A 16,935-nucleotide genomic window follows, 5' to 3' on the forward strand; every position below is an offset into this window, starting at 1 on the left:
AGAGCGCAGGAGCAGGCAATTCCAAGGTGTCAGAAGTCAAGCAAGTGGGGCAGAGGGCCGGCTTGGCTGAACAGGGATCCTCTTCAAGAACATAGGTGGAGAAGGAAAGTGTACGGACACTGGAAGCAAGGAAAGAGAGGCGACACGGGAAGACGACAGAGATGGGGCTTGCCACTGTAGGGGGCATATCTGTGCAGCCAAAGCTCTGTTAGAGTTCAAGCTGGCCAGCACTAGGACATGAGGAAATGGACTGACGCTGCATCAGGGGAATTTCAGATTGGACATTAGGAAAAGGTTCTTCACTAAGAGGGTGGCTGGTCGCTGGAACAGGCTCCCCGGGGAAGCGGTCACGGCATCAAGCCTGCCAGAGTTCAAGGGGCATCTGGATGATGCTCTTAGTCATATGACTTAGTTTTAGGTAGCCCTGCAAGGAGCAGGGAGTTGGACACAATGATCCTTATGGGTCCCTTCCAACTTGAGCTATTCTATGGCTCTTTGATAATAATCTGAGGGCCGCTGTACAAGGCTTGCAGGTTTCCTGGTAACCCAAGCCGCAGGGAGGTGAACGCTTCCTGAAAAGGCAGGTCTGCTCAGCAGAACAGGGCAGTAGTGAACGGATTCTTTGTTTTGCTTTACCTGGCCACGTAGCTTTTGCTGCTAAACTGGCCTCTCTCAACCCACAAGTCTTCCCCCTTTCACCCTGCACATGCACTCAGCCTGCCCACTGTTGGCAAGGGATTGAGCAGCTGCGTGATGCCAAGCTGCCTACTAGGATTAGCCCGCACCACCTGGGAAGGCAAGGCCCAATGAATCACTGAAACCAGAGGGCACTGCACCTGCTCTTCTGCAAAATGTTGGCCGACTGTGTGGCAGCTGAGCTGTCAGCACCCCATGCCCACGTTCCCCAGCAAAGTGATGCATGGAACCTCAGGGACACAGCGCTTGTGTGTTCAACAAGTGATTTATTGGCATGTTGGCACCTCTGCCATAGCACAGCTCTCTGGCCATGTGCCGCTGCTGGTAAGCCTGGCCTCTGCCTACTCGATGCTCAGGAAGGTGTCCGAGTCACCTTGCTGCACCCCAAACAGCATCTCAATCAGGAGGAGACTATCAGAAGCATCCACAACCCGGAGCTTGCAGGAGCGCCTGGAGGGCAGCACTGTGAGGCGGCTGTGTCGCGACCGAGGCAAAACCTGCCAGGCTGCACGTACCAATATCTGGAACCAGCGTGTGGTTTTCTCCACGTCTAGGTAGGGGCCGGTGCAGAGGGTGCCTAGCAGGCTGGGACCCTGATTTCTCCTCAGCTCCTCCTTGGGGTGGTGGAGGAAGCACAGCATGTCCTTGGCCAGCCGCTCCCTCGTGCAGGTACACACCAGCTCCACGCGGAGGCGGGAGTTCCTTGCCGGCATCTCCTCGTCAGTGCCCAGCTCGAGGTGGAAGGTGTGCCCGCGGGGGGCCTGCAGGGGCACGAGCAGGCGGTAGACGGCATCATCCTCACGGGGACTCCAGCCTTGGCAGAAACTGCCCTCCCCAATGGCTGGCATCAGTCGCGGCATGAAACTATTCCTGCAGAGTCTTCGGCAGGTACGCAGAAGTTCATCCACCAGCTCCTCCACCATGACAAATGATTCTGGCACGTCCAGAAGGCGCTCCGCCAAAATTCTGCCCACATCCAGAGCAACACTGGGTTTTTCTTCTTGCTCCTGCCTGTGCCCCTTCTTTCTGCAACTGCCTTTCTTGCTGCATGTGTCGGTCTCATGGCTCCTTCTGCTGAGCCACCACCAGAGCCCAAAGAGCAGGACCAGGACTCCAGCAATGGCCCAGAACTGTCGCTGCTGCAAGGCAGCAAAGAGCAGGGCTCCCCAGGTCATGACGCTTGGCTCTTGGATCGTCTGAACCTGGCTCCTCTGCCTCTGGCTGCTCTGCTTCAGCTCCTGCAGCAGCCGAGACATCTCCAAGCTCAGCAGCTGCGCGCGTTGCTGCATGCGCTCGCGCGTGACCTCATCCAGCTCATAACGAACCTTCTGCGGGTACCAAATGGTCCCTAGCAGAACCCGGATGAGGAATTCTGTGGCAGCCATGGCCTGCGGGAGGAGGGAGAGAAGGGGTTGAGTGTGGCTGGAAGGGAGGGAGGTGGTGGCGGGGGGAGCTGGGGGCAGGTAGGAGAGGGGGCAAGGCAGCTGGGAGGCAGCAAGGCCTGCGCCCACCCGCGGCAGCGGCATCACCGTGCCCTGCCCAAGGCGCTCCCACGAGCGGCCGTGCCCTCGATGCAGGGTGAGAACCCACCCCACCGGGGGCGCGCGCTTCTGCCCTGGCCCTCGTCCAGCCCAGCCTCTGCCTGCGTGCGCACTCACCGCTGGCCCAGGCTGTACTGGGGCAGGGCGTCCTGCTGGTGCCCCTGATAACCGCCCCCATTGTGACTCGTCCCCTCTGCTGTCACAGGCGCCAGAGCGCATCACGGGCACGCCCGCCGGCCAGCCCCGCCCCTCGGCCCCACCCCGGAGCAGCAACTCACAGCTGCTTCAAGCATCCATAGCTTGACAGCCCAATGGCTCCCCTTACAAAGCAGACAAAAGACCCCTGAAACCCTCACCAAACCTAAGATCCCGTGACATGTGCCATGGATACTGTCAGTGGCTGAGCACAGCTGGGCACCAGGTCTCACCAAACCGCTCAATCATTGCCGCTCCACATCACTGCAGGAGGAGAAAATGACAACAAAATGCAGTGCTTTTCGATAAAGACAGGGAGATCACTCAGCAATTACCATCACTGGCAAAACAGTGACTCGATTAGGGGAAATTACTTCATTAATTTATTACTTTATTACCAACTACTTTATTACCAATCAACTGCATTACTGGAATCCCTAATGTATACGATGAACAAAGAAAGAGCCAGCACAGATCCCCAGATGAGCTATTAGTGGTGGCAGGTATAGCCCTGAGGAAAAGGAGGTGCTGTTCACAGTCGCTAACACTGAGGCCAGGAGTCACCCAGCATTGGGCACTTTTCCGTGCTAGGCTGCCTGGCACAGCGGCCCATACCTCCTGCATACTAGAGCTCTTATCTCAGTATCAGCCAGCCAGCAAAGGCAAGCGACCAGCTTCAGCATTCTCTTCGTTCATGGAAATCAACCTATTTCCTTGACAGTTAATAGTTATCGGCAGGAATTTGGCTTTGCAGTTCTTAAATAACAAACCAGGAAGTCTGAGGATGTCTGTTGCAGAAAGCTTTAGCATAAGTGTTTAACAGCTTGGCATAAGATCACAGCATAAAAACCAAAATGACCTGTGTTAGAAGACTGAACATTCTGTCCACAGTTTTGAGTAACAGATATCTATAGAACTGTAAGCAAGTGTAAAAACGAGGCTCGTCTAATGGTTTCAGCCCTAAGCACAACAGGAAGTACAACCACAATCACATGGTAAGGCATTTCCATGGCAACTGATAACCTTTTCCATTAAACTGGAGTTAATTTCAGGCTATAATTGCCAAAGGACAGGGAATGCACAAGGACGAAGCAAGATAGCTAACACCATATGTAGAAAAAGGAAATGGCTGAACTGTGGGCGTGATGGGAGTGGAAAGGAGCAAGAGCAGGACTCGGCATAAGAAAACCCTGTCTCAGCGTGTCATGTCACAGGCAGGAAATGCTCCCTGCACTCCATTGCCACTGGATGTCACTACGTGGGTTTCCCTGCAATCGACTGTGTAAATAACACAGGTGCAAGAAGTCTGCATCGCTTCTCTTTCCCTGGTCCCTAAACGGTGTCATGGGTCTCTCCTAGCTTAGGAGCAAAAAGTATTAATTAACTAGCTTACGAGGTACGCTGCCTCCATGATTGCCAGGGCCCTGACCAGCGTCCCCAGGCCTTCCCTCCGCCCTGTCCATGGCCCAGAATCCCCCTGCAGCTCAAACCAGGGCTGTCAGTCCCTGTCAGAGCGACACTTCAGGTTGTCAGTATCCAGCTTCCCCCAGCCTCGCCTGGCCTGGCCGTGGGCTCCGTTGAGCCAGGCCCACCAGTGGGCCAATATCCCAGCCTGGCCTCGGCCTGGCCTTGTCCCCACAGCCCTGAGCTGCAGATGGACTTCCTGGCCTGAACTCACCCTGCCACATCACCGTGAACCTGCTTGATGATCTGCAGGCATGAGTGAACCTGCCAAGGGTCTCCAGGCCTGCCCCACTACCTGGATGGAGGTGGTGGGACAGGCCTTTGTCTTAGCACACTCAGCTCCTGACTTCCAGGCCCTGAGGGAGCGGCTGGCCCTCGCTGTACCCTGGCACAAGTGTCCAGAGTGCCATGATACCTAGGTTCTGCTGTAAGTCCTTCCCAGGAAACTGCACCCCAACCCCCCACAACCCTCTGCACCCTAATAGATCCTGTTGTTGCTGTACCTGAAAGCTACAGATTAAGTGGCCGTGGGGCAGTCCCAAAGGAAGGTTGAACTGGACCACCAGAAGCCCTCCTGTCAATTTAAGAGCCGTGGAGAAGTGTTACTGCTTGATAGCTGGACCTGTTGGTTTCCCACAACTGCAAACTACAGTGATGACGCCTTACAGCCACTTCTCCACATCCCTCTTGAGGAAAAAGCAGCATTGAATAGGTCTACCACTCCAGCTGGCCCAAGGTCATGGGGAATGTGAGAGAAGAGCTTCCCTAACCAGCAATTTGTCTTAATTAACTAGCATTCCTTCCTGGGAAAGGTTGAGGGGTTCAGCTGTTTGGAAGGCAGGGGGCAAGACGATCTCCTGGGGCATGTTCTCATTGCCAAAGAAGAGGTGGTCAAGGCGTTTCTCCTCCAGGCAGCAGCGCAGGTATTTCATGGTATCCTGCAGCCGCAGCAGGAAATCCCTCCTGCGCCAGCCTGACAGGGGTATGGTGGTCAGGAGGGACATCACAGCTGTCATCAAGGTGTAGGTGTGCTGGTTTTTGCTGAGAAGGGGTTAATTCTCCTCACTGTGGGGGTCGGCTACCTTTCCAGCTTCCCGTGCTCTGCCGCGTGGCGGGGGGGGGGCTGGGAGGGGCAGGGCCATGGTGGGGACGGCTGACCCCGACTGGCCAATGGCAGGTTCATTCCATACCACGTGACACCATGGCCAATATATTGAGGGGGGGCAGTGGCAGCGCGGCGTCGGGTGGTGAACGGCAAGCGGCTGTGGCGCGTGCAGTTTGTTTCGGCGGTTCGTTCCCCCTCTCCCCTCCTTTCCCCCTCACCCCTCCCTTCCCCCTCCCCCGGGGCTTTGCGCCTCTCGTTGTTCTCCTTTACATTGCATTTCTACTGTTATTTCTTTTAATTTTAATTATTAAACTGTTCTTATCCCAACCCACGAGCATTACCCTTCTGATTATCTCCCCCATCTACCTGTGGAGAGTGAGCGAGCGACTGTGTGGGGCTGAGCTGCCGCTAAACCACAACAGTCTTTTTGGCGCCCAACGTGGGCCACGAGGGTGGGAGATAACAACAGCTGCTGGTCACAGCACCATGTTGTCCTTTTTGCAGTTGGTGTTAAAAATCAGTGTTGGTTTGTTGAGTCTGCTGTGTTCTGCTGTGATTAGTAATGTTTTGCCTACAAGATTTGTTGTACAAACACTCGTTTTCAGCTTTATCTGGTATTTGGGGTTTTTGCTGAAACCGTTACTGTACTTCGGATACCACCTTGTTGAGGCAATTAGCAATTATACCTCCTCCTCTGAGAGATTTTATATGGAGGAAATACAGAATAATACCGTTGCAACTTTGTTCTATGATGTCTGTGCCTTTGTTACAACAACAGTTTTGTATCTTGAACATCCTTGGGTGGTTAAGGTGCACTTACTGTTAGTTTTTGGGCATGTTGTTTTGGTTTTGACTAAGCAACTTAAGAGTATCACCCAGAAATCTGCCCCGAGGCTTGATAGTTACGAGTGGCAGGGCATGTGGGATAGCATGGGCAAATACCTAGGGCAGTGGGCACCCCCAGTGTTTCGGAGTTTCACCCCCGAACAAGTACAGAATCCTAAAAAACTAGTAGAATATTTGGAGAAAGTATGTTGTTACGCTGGGAGCTCCAGAGAGACACAGATAACTGCAACGTGCTGGGGTCTGGCCCATGCATACCGAGCCCTGCTCACCAGTATTCAGTGCCCCCAGGGGGAAGAGAATGTCTCTGGATTGAAATGCAAAGTGACTGGCACTGTAGACAATCCAGCCCTGTTGTGGTTTAGCGGCAGCTCAGCCCCACACAGTCGCTCGCTCACTCCCCACCGGTACATGGGGGAGAGAATCAGAAGGGTAACGCTCGTGGGTTGGGATAAGAACAGTTTAATAATTAAAATTAAAAGAAACAACAGTAGAAATGCAATGTAAAGGAGAACAACGAGAGGCGCAAAGCCCCGGGGGAGGGGGAAGGGAGGGGTGAGGGGGAACGAACCGCCGGAACAAACCGCACGCGCCGCAGCCGCCCGCCGACCCGACGCCTCCGCGCTGCCACTGCCCCCCCTCAATATATTGGCCATGGTGTCACGTGGTATGGAATGAACCTGCCATTGGCCAGTCGGGGTCAGCCGCCCCCACCATGGCCCTGCCCCTCCCAGCCCCCCCCCCGCCACGCGGCAGAGCGCGGGAAGCTGGAAAGGTAGCCGACCCCCACAGTGAGGAGAATTAACCCCTTCTCAGCCAAAACCAGCACAAGGTAGAAAAGCCTGCGCCCACCATGATATCGACTTACCCAAGTGAACCGAGTTGATCGGTAATAAAGTAATTTCCCCAAATCGAGTCACCCGGCCTTGTCCTGCCGGGTGGGTCTGCGCTTTCTGGCTGTCAGGGCTCTGGCTGCCTGGGGAGCTGTGAGTTGCTGCTCCGGGGTGGGGCCGAGGGGCGGGGCTGGCCGGCGGGCGTGCCCGTGATGCGCTCTGGCGCCTGTGACAGCAGAGGGGACGAGTCACAATGGGGGCGGTTATCAGGGGCGCCAGCAGGACGCCCTGCCCCAGTACAGCCTGGGCCAGCGGTGAGTGCGCACGCAGGCAGAGGCTGGGCTGGACGAGGGCCAGGGCAGAAGCGCGCGCCCCCGGTGGGGTGGGTTCTCACCCTGCATCGAGGGCACAGCCGCTCGTGGGAGCGCCTTGGGCAGGGCGCGGTGATGGTGATGCCGCTGCCGCGGGCGGGCGCAGGCCTTGCTGCCTCCCAGCTGCCTTGCCCCCTCTCCTACCTGCCCCCAGCTCCCCCCGCCACCACCTCCCTCCCTTCCAGCCACACTCAACCCCTTCTCTCCCTCCTCCCGCAGGCCATGGCTGCCACAGAATTCCTCATCCGGGTTCTGCTAGGGACCATTTGGTACCCGCAGAAGGTCGGTGATGAGCTGGATGAGGCCACGCGCGAGCGCATGCAGCAACGCGCGCAGCTGCTGAGCTTGGAGATGTCTCGGCTGCTGCAGGAGCCGGAGCAGAGCAGCCAGGAGCCGAGCAACGTGGCCTGGGGAGCCCTGCTCTTTGCTGCCTTGCAGCAGCGACAGTTCTGGGCCATTGCTGGAGTCCTGGTCCTGCTCTTTGGGCTCTGGTGGTGGCTCAGCAGAAGGAGCCATGAGACCGACACATGCAGCAAGAAAGGCAGTTGCAGAAAGAAGGGGCACAGGCAGGAGCAAGAAGAAAAACCCAGTGTTGCTCTGGATGTGGGCAGAATTTTGGCGGAGCGCCTTCTGGACGTGCCAGAATCATTTGTCATGGTGGAGGAGCTGGTGGATGAACTTCTGCGTACCTGCCGAAGACTCTGCAGGAATAGTTTCATGCCGCGACTGATGCCAGCCATTGGGGAGGGCAGTTTCTGCCAAGGCTGGAGTCCCCGTGAGGATGACGCCGTCTACCGCCTGCTTGTGCCCCTGCAGGCCCCCCGCGGGCACACCTTCCACCTCGAGCTGGGCACTGACGAGGAGATGCCGGCAAGGAACTCCCGCCTCCGCGTGGAGCTGGTGTGTACCTGCACGAGGGAGCGGCTGGCGAAGGACATGCTGTGCTTCCTCCACCACCCCAAGGAGGAGCTGAGGAGAAATCAGGGTCCCAGCCTGCTAGGCACCCTCTGCACCGGCCCCTACCTAGACGTGGAGAAAACCACGCGCTGGTTCCAGATATTGGTACGTGCAGCCTGGCAGGTTTTGCCTCGGTCGCGACACAGCCGCCTCACAGTGCTGCCCTCCAGGCGCTCCTGCAAGCTCCGGGTTGTGGATGCTTCTGATAGTCTCCTCCTGATTGAGATGCTGTTTGGGGTGCAGCAAGGTGACTCGGACACCTTCCTGAGCATCGAGTAGGCAGAGGCCAGGCTTACCAGCAGCGGTACGTGGCCAGAGAGCTGTGCTATGGCAGAGGTGCACATCTTCACGCACAGGGCCAGGCGTGGAGGCACTCCCCGGGGAGCTGGTCCTGCAGAACCAAGCACGCTGGACACGGAGAACACACAGCTCCGTCAGCAGTGGGAATTGCTGCTGCGCCTTTCCTGCGCAGAAGAAGCACGCTCTGGGGAGCCGGACCCCTTGCAGCTGTAGGGGCCGTTGCGAGGAGTCTTGCCAACAGAGACACCCGTTGCCTGCTGGACGGTGACTGCCCTTCCTCTCTGAGAGACACTGTCCCCTCTGGGATCTTTACTCTGTGCCAAGGTGCCAATAAATCGTGTCTTTGAATAAACGCTGATTCTGCGAGTGTCTGTGCACCACTTTATTGGGGAACATGGGCACGGGGTGCTCCCTGCCCAGCTGGCGCAGTTAGAGAGCATTTTGCAGAAGAGCTGATGCAGTGGGCTCTGGTTTCGCTGATTGTTTAACTATGGCCCGCCCTGTCCATGCTCCTGCCATGGGCCTCATCCTGCAGAAGGGCTTTGGGAAATGAAAGCCTGCCACAGCATCTGAGATACTGCTTCGCAAATGCCTCTGTAGATGAGAATGGATAGGTATTAGATAGGTAGAATATGTCTGGACCTATTGTATAAATATAATGAGGTAGCCGGCTACGTTATGCTTGATTTGTGGAAAACCACCGAGCAGCCAGGCTTGCGCAACCCTGAAGTAAATTAGCAATGTCTCTCCTGAGGGTGTGATTATCGACTCGTTGCACACTGGGCAGCGAATCCGCTTTTCGGACAACATCTGTGCGCCTGACGGCCTTGGGCTGCGTGCAGGAGGCCCTGGCCAGCAGGCAGCAGGTCTTGGGAGAGTTGGGCGGTGCTGGCTGTCCCCGCAACCGCTTCCAACCATGGGAAGTGTTAGGAAACTTTCGCAACTGTCCCGCACCGACTCAGGAGAGAGGCTAGGGCGCAAAGTACAGAATTACAAGAGAAATTCTTTATTCATGCGCATGAGGTGTCCCATGCAAACTGGGGCACTCCAAACGTGGTTTTACACAAGGTTCTTACACCTTTCTCTAGCATTCAGGCACAACGTGATTTGACCAATCGCTACTTAACACGCACATACTACTATTTTGCAAAGCAGCCGTCGTTCTGTGGCATCACCATCCACCTGTTCTTTCTGGATCTAAACAACCCTGGAGTTGATCTTGCTACAGGTACTTATCTATGACGCCAGCTAACGGGAGGCTTTCACAGAGGTGTTTGTTAGAGGGGCTTGGATGCAGATGTGACTGTGTGGGATTGGAGAATTCAGAGCACGTGAGTAACGGACAGCATCCAGGAGCTTCAAGCGGGTGAAGTTGAGCCATCACCTGCATTAGAACCGGTGCCACCAGGAAAGCACGTCAGGTATTAGCAATTGGAGATTCCTTCCTGAGAGGCACCGAAGCACCTGTTTGCTGTGCTGACAAATTCTCTACAGAAGTCTGCTGCCCACCGCGAGCTCACATTTGTGGTGTGACTGGGCGGCTGCTAAGCCTCCTGAACCATGCAGGACACCATCCACTCCTCTCCCCCTATATGAAGTTGGGTCTAACGATACTGTGACGAGGCAACTCAGAACCACCCAAAGAGACTCTGTGTCCCTCAGCGCAATGCTCAACGGATCAGGAGTGCAGGTGGTGTTCTCCTCCATCCCCTGGTCAGAGGAAGGGCTTCAGGAAGGAGGCAGCCAATTGAACAGGTGAAAGCCTGGCTGTGTAGCTAGTACTCAAGGTTTTGGCTTCTGTGGTCACGGATCTACCTTTGAGAAGCCGGGCCTGTTGGGAGCTGATGGCATTCACCTGACCTCCTACTGCAGGGAAAAAGAGGGGAGAGTGCAGGACACAGAAAGGAAAGGGAAATCCCTTTGCAGCAGCCCTCTGCCAAGAGCGGCAGCATCCTCCTCTCAGTGGTGTGTCCCCAGTGCAGCGGCCAGCGAAGACCACAGTGGCTACAAAGATGATTTCTGCCTTGCTTTCCCCTTTGACCCATCACAGCCCCACGTGGTGGTGATTTCACACGGGCTGAGAAACTCTCTGGCAGCTCTGGCTGGGCAGGGACCAAATGAGAGGCACTGCTGATGTGTCAGTTTTATCTGTAAGGGGTCTTCAGGATTTCCCACATTTCCATCCCATAGAATGCACCATTTAACTGGTTGAGCATATTCCCCGTTTCCTGTTTGTGGGGTCCCCCAGACCAGAGGAATTTCACAGCCCCATGGAGTTTTAGTGTATTCGTCCCCCAAAGGCCTATATATAATTTCCCTTGCCCCCGGGTTTGCCTATGTTGCAGCGATTGATTGTGCGTTAGCCTGTGTCCACCGCAGAGCGTATGTCCCTTCCTTGTCGTACCAAGTCACAGTATTATTAGATACATTTCTCCACGTCTGTGCCCACACGGAAGCTAAGTTTGTTGTGTGTACTCCCCACGGCACGGGTGGTACAGCCGTTGGATTATTATCCATTATTGCCTTTTCATGTAGGCAGCGATGAAGTTGCAATTAGAAATCCAAGAGCGATCGAAGGAGACTTCAGGGCCTTGGGACGACTGGCTAAGGGATCAGGAGCACAAGCAGTGTTTTCCTCTGGTGAAGGGTCCGGAGCACAACTCTTATGAGGAGCAGCTGAAGGAGCTGGGGTTGTTTAGCCTGGAGAAAAGGAGGCTGAGGGGAGGCGTTATCGCTCTCTACAGCTACCTGAAACGAGGCTGCGGCGAGGTGGGTGTACGTCTCTTCTCCCAGGTAACAAGTGATAGGTCAAGAGGAAATGGCCTCGAGGTGTGCCAGGGAGCTCTAGACTGGATATTGGGAGAAACGTCTTCACCAGAAGGGCTGTCTAGCATTGGAACAGGCTGCCCAGGGAAGTGGCTGAGCCACCGTGTCTGGAGGTACTTAAAAGGCAACGTCTTTAGCGAGGCCTGTTGTGACAGGACAAGGGGTAACGGTTTGAAACTGGAGGAGGGTAGATTTAGACTGGATATAAGGAAAAAGCTTTTTACTATGAGTGTGGCGAAACACTGGAACAGGTTGCCCAGAGAGGTGGTAGATGCCCCACCCCTGGAAACATTCAAGGTCAGGTTGGACGGGGCGCCGAGCAACCTGACCCAGTGGAAGATGTGTGGAATAATCGGTGGGGGTGACTTAGAAATTAAACTTATGTTTTTAGAAAAGGTACAGCATGGAAGAGTCTTGCAGGGTAGCGTGCGGCTGACAGGTGAGCAATCCATTCCATGGAAGTCCCCTAGGCTCGTAACCTTAGATGTCAGCGATGCCAGGAGAACTTGGTGTTCTGACTCTAGGAGGATTTGTCCGGAGGAGGGTGGAACGGTGTGGAGACACCATGGCCAGGCTCCGTGACCACGGAGCTGGTACACTGCACGTTTGCCCAGGCTCCGTGACCATGGAGCTGGTACACTGCACGTTTGCTACCCTGAGCCAACAGTCTGTCATGGTTTTGACAAAATGCTGTCCTTTTTATCATTATAATACCAAAACACACCTCCGTCCCAAAAGCTACTGATACAAAAGTTTGCGGATACTATCCTTCAAAGTCCGAGCCTCCCCGTAAGAGGAAGCGGAGTATCCAGAAAGTTCCCAAAATAAAACTCAATAGCAACAAAGTCACTATTAAGCAGGCATTCTTTATTACAGCGCTGGGCAGCACTGGGGATTGCTCCACCATGAGTGCTCCAGTGATTCGGTAAACTTCCAAAGATTATTATGCTATAAAGTCATGCATAGTCATAAGGTTCCCGAGGATTCATTAACGTATGTAAAAGTTCAATCCGCGTGCATAGTTGTCTTTTTAGTGGTCTTCGGGGGTCCTCCAGTGGTCTCCGATGGTCTTCCTCACCTGTCCGATGGTTGAACTTTGGGTTTCCTTTGCCTATATATAGTCATTGAATGATCTCATCAGTCCTTTGGCCTTGGACTATCACAAGAGGCTGATGCTTATCTCGGCACTGATGTCCCGAGTCTATGTTATCGACGAATTTACGAGCTTATTCAAGGTCCTTTTAATCCTATCAGGCACCAAGTGGCATTCTTCAAATACCTAACACTGTCTTTGCAAGGGAGGAAGCCACAAGACAAGAAGGATGCGTACAATTAGGTCTGAGTCAGGGACTGTCAGGGGTTTAGTCCTTTCACTACCTGCCTCTAAGATGCAACCACCCCTCACTGGGCAAAGCAAGGGAATTTTACACCAATCATAATAAAGGTGCGTATGACTAGAGTCACTCAAGCTCCACCTGAAAGGTAAAAAATAGTATAAATTAGGTTAAGAGAAAAAGGGTGTTGGGGAAGATACCATCGCGTACCACTCTGACTGATGTGCTGAGTACAGCGGAGCACGTCTGAAATATCTTTACGCTAATGCGCACAGCAGGAGGAATGAAGAAGACGAGCTAGAAGCTTTGGCCCAGTCCCAGAGCTAGAACGTCATCGGCGTACGCAAAAGCTGGTGGGATGAGTCCTGTGACTGGTGTGCCGTGACGTGACAGACGCTTACGGGCTCTTCAGGAGAGAGAGGCAGGGCAGGCGAGGGGGAGGGGTTGATTCAGGGAATACATAGTTAAATGTCACCAATGCAATCTAGTGTAGCGCAACAAATGTTGGGGCCCGGAGCCAAAACTCAGCCAGGATAATGAGGTAGCCTTGGGCTGTAAGGTAACAGGCACAGCTTGCATGATGACGGAAACTTGTTGCTTTGGGGAGTCAGAGGGGCGTCAGGACAAGAAGTGCCTAAACAAAGTTATAAGGACGCTGCAGAACTACCAAACTCCTGTCTGGAAACCACCCCGTGATCCCTGAGGTTCCCCTCAGAAGCACCCAGGACAAACAGGCAACAGCCTCAGACTGCCACTGCTGTAAGGCGCCTCAGGCAAGAATGCACCCAAGGATGTAATCTTCCCAAGCCTGATGGGGAACATCCTGGGGGGGATGCAAACAACCTAGCAGCAGGTGCCAGTCAAAACCAAGACAAAAGGAGCTAAGGACATCTCCATCTAGATAAGAGTCAGAACACCCGTTGAAACCAACACCCCTTGCAATACACTGGCAAGATTACTGGATGGGCCAACTCATGACCATATGTGGAAGAAGGGACTTAAAATGCATGCGTAATTAAGAGGCAAGTATTATAATTAGTGCCAGGAAATCTGATGCGTATGTATATAACTGAGCAATATAAGCTTTGTCCATCAGGACTTGCGGTGTGCAAGTCAGGGGGAGCGATCCCCCTTGCACCCAGGGCTGCAATAAACCTACCTGCTTTATAACTCTCCGTGAGTTGTAGAGTTTGTTTCCGCGCCTCAGGGTAGCACTGGGTGGAAAGGAGGGGCTGGACTGTACACAGGGCTTGCAGCTGGGGACGGCATGGTTGAGAGCCGCCGCCTGAGGGTGAAGGGGAAAGCAAATAAAGCGGATGCTTTTGTGGCAGCCTACCACTGACCATCCAGCCAGGGCGATGCCACCGATGAATTATTGGACTAGGAAGTAAGGGATATCTCTGGATCAACTGCCCTCTTCCTTATGGGTGGTTTTAACTTCCCAGGCGTCAACTGGGAATATCGTACAGTGGACGCAAACAGGTCCAGGAAATTCCTGAAGCACACTGAAGATAACTTCTTGGTGCAGGTGCTAAGGGGGCCGACCAGGAAAGGTGCCCTCCTAGATGTGTTGCTTGTAAAGAAAGAGGGACTGGTGGGCAACGTGGTGATTGGTGGCTGTCTTGGTCACAGTGACCACGAAGTAACGGAGTTCCCAGGCGTTGGCGATAGAGGAAAGCTGCCAGCAGAACTTGGAGCCTGGATGCGGGGAGAGCTGACTTGGGGCTGCTGAAGCAGCTAGTTAGTAAGGTTCCCTGGGAATCTGCTTTCACGGGTATTGGCTGTCCATGGATGCTGGCCACTTTGTAAGAGCCATCTCTTAAGAGCGCAGGAGCAGGCAATTCCAAGGTGTCAGAAGTCAAGCAAGTGGGGCAGAGGGCCGGCTTGGCTGAACAGGGATCCTCTTCAAGAACATAGGTGGAGAAGGAAAGTGTACGGACACTGGAAGCAAGGAAAGAGAGGCGACACGGGAGAAGACGACAGAGATGGGGCTTGCCACTGTAGGGGCATATCTGTGCAGCCAAAGCTCTGTTAGAGTTCAAGCTGGCCAGCACTAGGACATGAGGAAATGGACTGACGCTGCATCAGGGGAATTTCAGATTGGACATTAGGAAAAGGTTCTTCACTAAGAGGGTGGCTGGTCGCTGGAACAGGCTCCCCGGGAAGCGGTCACGGCATCAAGCCTGCCAGAGTTCAAGGGGCATCTGGATGATGCTCTTAGTCATATGACTTAGTTTTAGGTAGCCCTGCAAGGAGCAGGGAGTTGGACACAATGATCCTTATGGGTCCCTTCCAACTTGAGCTATTCTATGGCTCTTTGATAATAATCTGAGGGCGCTGTACAAGGCTTGCAGGTTTCCTGGTAACCCAAGCCGCAGGGAGGTGAACGCTTCCTGAAAAGGCAGGTCTGCTCAGCAGAACAGGGCAGTAGTGAACGGATTCTTTGTTTTGCTTTACCTGGCACGTAGCTTTTGCTGCTAAACTGGCCTCTCTCAACCCACAAGTCTTCCCCCTTTCACCCTGCACATGCACTCAGCCTGCCCACTGTTGGCAAGGGATTGAGCAGCTGCGTGATGCCAAGCTGCCTACTAGGATTAGCCCGCACCACCTGGGAAGGCAAGGCCCAATGAATCACTGAAACCAGAGGGCACTGCACCTGCTCTTCTGCAAAATGTTGGCCGACTGTGTGGCAGCTGAGCTGTCAGCACCCCATGCCCACGTTCCCCAGCAAAGTGATGCATGGAAACCTCAGGGACACAGCGCTTGTGTGTTCAACAAGTGATTTATTGGCATGTTGGCACCTCTGCCATAGCACAGCTCTCTGGCCATGTGCCGCTGCTGGTAAGCTGGCCTCTGCCTACTCGATGCTCAGGAAGGTGTCCGAGTCACCTTGCTGCACCCCAAACAGCATCTCAATCAGGAGGAGACTATCAGAAGCATCCACAACCCGGAGCTTGCAGGAGCGCCTGGAGGGCAGCACTGTGAGGCGGCTGTGTCGCGACGAGGCAAAACCTGCCAGGCTGCACGTACCAATATCTGGAACCAGCGTGTGGTTTTCTCCACGTCTAGGTAGGGGCCGGTGCAGAGGGTGCCTAGCAGGCTGGGACCCCTGATTTCTCCTCAGCTCCTCCTTGGGGTGGTGGAGGAAGCACAGCATGTCCTTGGGCCAGCCGCTCCCTCGTGCAGGTACACACCAGCTCCACGCGGAGGCGGGAGTTCCTTGCCGGCATCTCCTCGTCAGTGCCAGCTCGAGGTGGAAGGTGTGCCCGCGGGGGGGCCTGCAGGGGCACGAGCAGGCGGTAGACGGCATCATCCTCACGGGGACTCCAGCCTTGGCAGAAACTGCCCTCCCCAATGGCTGGCATCAGTCGCGGCATGAAACTATTCCTGCAGAGTCTTTGGCAGGTACGCAGAAGTTCATCCACCAGCTCCTCCACCATGACAAATGATTCTGGCACGTCCAGAAGGCGCTCCGCCAAAATTCTGCCCACATCCAGAGCAACACTGGGTTTTTCTTCTTGCTCCTGCCTGTGCCCCTTCTTTCTGCAACTGCCTTTCTTGCTGCATGTGTCGGTCTCATGGCTCCTTCTGCTGAGCCACCACCAGAGCCCAAAGAGCAGGACCAGGACTCCAGCAATGGCCCAGAACTGTCGCTGCTGCAAGGCAGCAAAGAGCAGGGCTCCCCAGGTCATGACGCTTGGCTCTTGGATCGTCTGAACCTGGCTCCTCTGCCTCTGGCTGCTCTGCTTCAGCTCCTGCAGCAGCCGAGACATCTCCAAGCTCAGCAGCTGCGCGCGTTGCTGCATGCGCTCGCGCGTGACCTCATCCAGCTCATAACGAACCTTCTGCGGGTACCAAATGGTCCCTAGCAGAACCCGGATGAGGAATTCTGTGGCAGCCATGGCCTGCGGGAGGAGGGAGAGAAGGGTTGAGTGTGGCTGGAAGGGAGGGAGGTGGTGGCGGGGGGGAGCTGGGGGGCAGGTAGGAGAGGGGGCAAGGCAGCTGGGAGGCAGCAAGGCCTGCGCCCACCTCCGCGGCAGCGGCATCACCGTGCCCTGCCCAAGGCGCTCCCACGAGCGGCCGTGCCCTCGATGCAGGGTGAGAACCCACCCCACCGGGGGGCGCGCGCTTCTGCCCTGGCCCTCGTCCAGCCCCAGCCTCTGCCTGCGTGCGCACTCACCGCTGGCCCAGGGCTGTACTGGGGCAGGGCGTCCTGCTGGCGCCCCTGATAACCGCCCCCATTGTGACTCGTCCCCTCTGCTGTCACAGGCCGCAGAGCGCATCACGGGCACGCCCGCCGGCCAGCCCCGCCCCTCGGCCCCACCCCGGAGCAGCAACTCACAGCTGCTTCAAGCATCCATAGCTTGACAGCCCAATGGCTCCCCTTACAAAGCAGACAAAAGACCCCTGAAACCCTCACAAAACCTAAGATCCCGTGACATGTGCCATGGATACTGTCAGTGGCTGAGC

General features: G+C 55.2%; 2 protein-coding genes and 1 pseudogene across 2 annotated transcripts; 1 reads left to right on the forward strand and 2 right to left on the reverse strand.

The window, feature by feature from the left end:
• Positions 1-998: 998 nt before the first annotated feature.
• On the reverse strand, positions 999-2,711 carry LOC142062145 (inositol 1,4,5-trisphosphate receptor-interacting protein-like 1). The gene is made up of 2 exons (XM_075104199.1): positions 2,594-2,711; positions 999-2,084 (listed from the first exon to the last, which is right to left on the reverse strand). Exon 2 carries the CDS (start codon positions 2,079-2,081, stop codon positions 1,038-1,040), a length of 1,044 nt encoding a protein of 347 aa, XP_074960300.1. The 5' UTR covers positions 2,082-2,084; positions 2,594-2,711; the 3' UTR covers positions 999-1,037.
• A 4,505-nt stretch (positions 2,712-7,216) lies between these two features.
• Positions 7,217-8,302, forward strand: LOC142062147 (inositol 1,4,5-trisphosphate receptor-interacting protein-like 1). Its single transcript, XM_075104201.1, has one exon. The coding sequence runs from the start codon at positions 7,271-7,273 to the stop codon at positions 8,282-8,284; it is 1,014 nt and encodes a 337-aa protein (XP_074960302.1). The 5' UTR covers positions 7,217-7,270; the 3' UTR covers positions 8,285-8,302.
• A 6,946-nt stretch (positions 8,303-15,248) lies between these two features.
• LOC142062289 (inositol 1,4,5-trisphosphate receptor-interacting protein-like 1) lies at positions 15,249-16,367 on the reverse strand (annotated as a pseudogene).
• Positions 16,368-16,935: the final 568 nt, after the last annotated feature.

The sequence above is a fragment of the Phalacrocorax aristotelis genome, chromosome 9 (assembly GCF_949628215.1).
Source record: "Phalacrocorax aristotelis chromosome 9, bGulAri2.1, whole genome shotgun sequence".
Lineage (NCBI taxonomy): Eukaryota > Metazoa > Chordata > Aves > Suliformes > Phalacrocoracidae > Phalacrocorax > Phalacrocorax aristotelis.

What these genes read in the sequence shown, in the direction of transcription:
- LOC142062145 (XM_075104199.1), bottom strand. Translation starts at nt 2,081, where the DNA reads ATGGCTGCCACAGAATTCCTCATCCGGGTTCTGCTAGGGACCATTTGG.
- LOC142062147 (XM_075104201.1), top strand. Translation starts at nt 7,271, where the DNA reads ATGGCTGCCACAGAATTCCTCATCCGGGTTCTGCTAGGGACCATTTGG.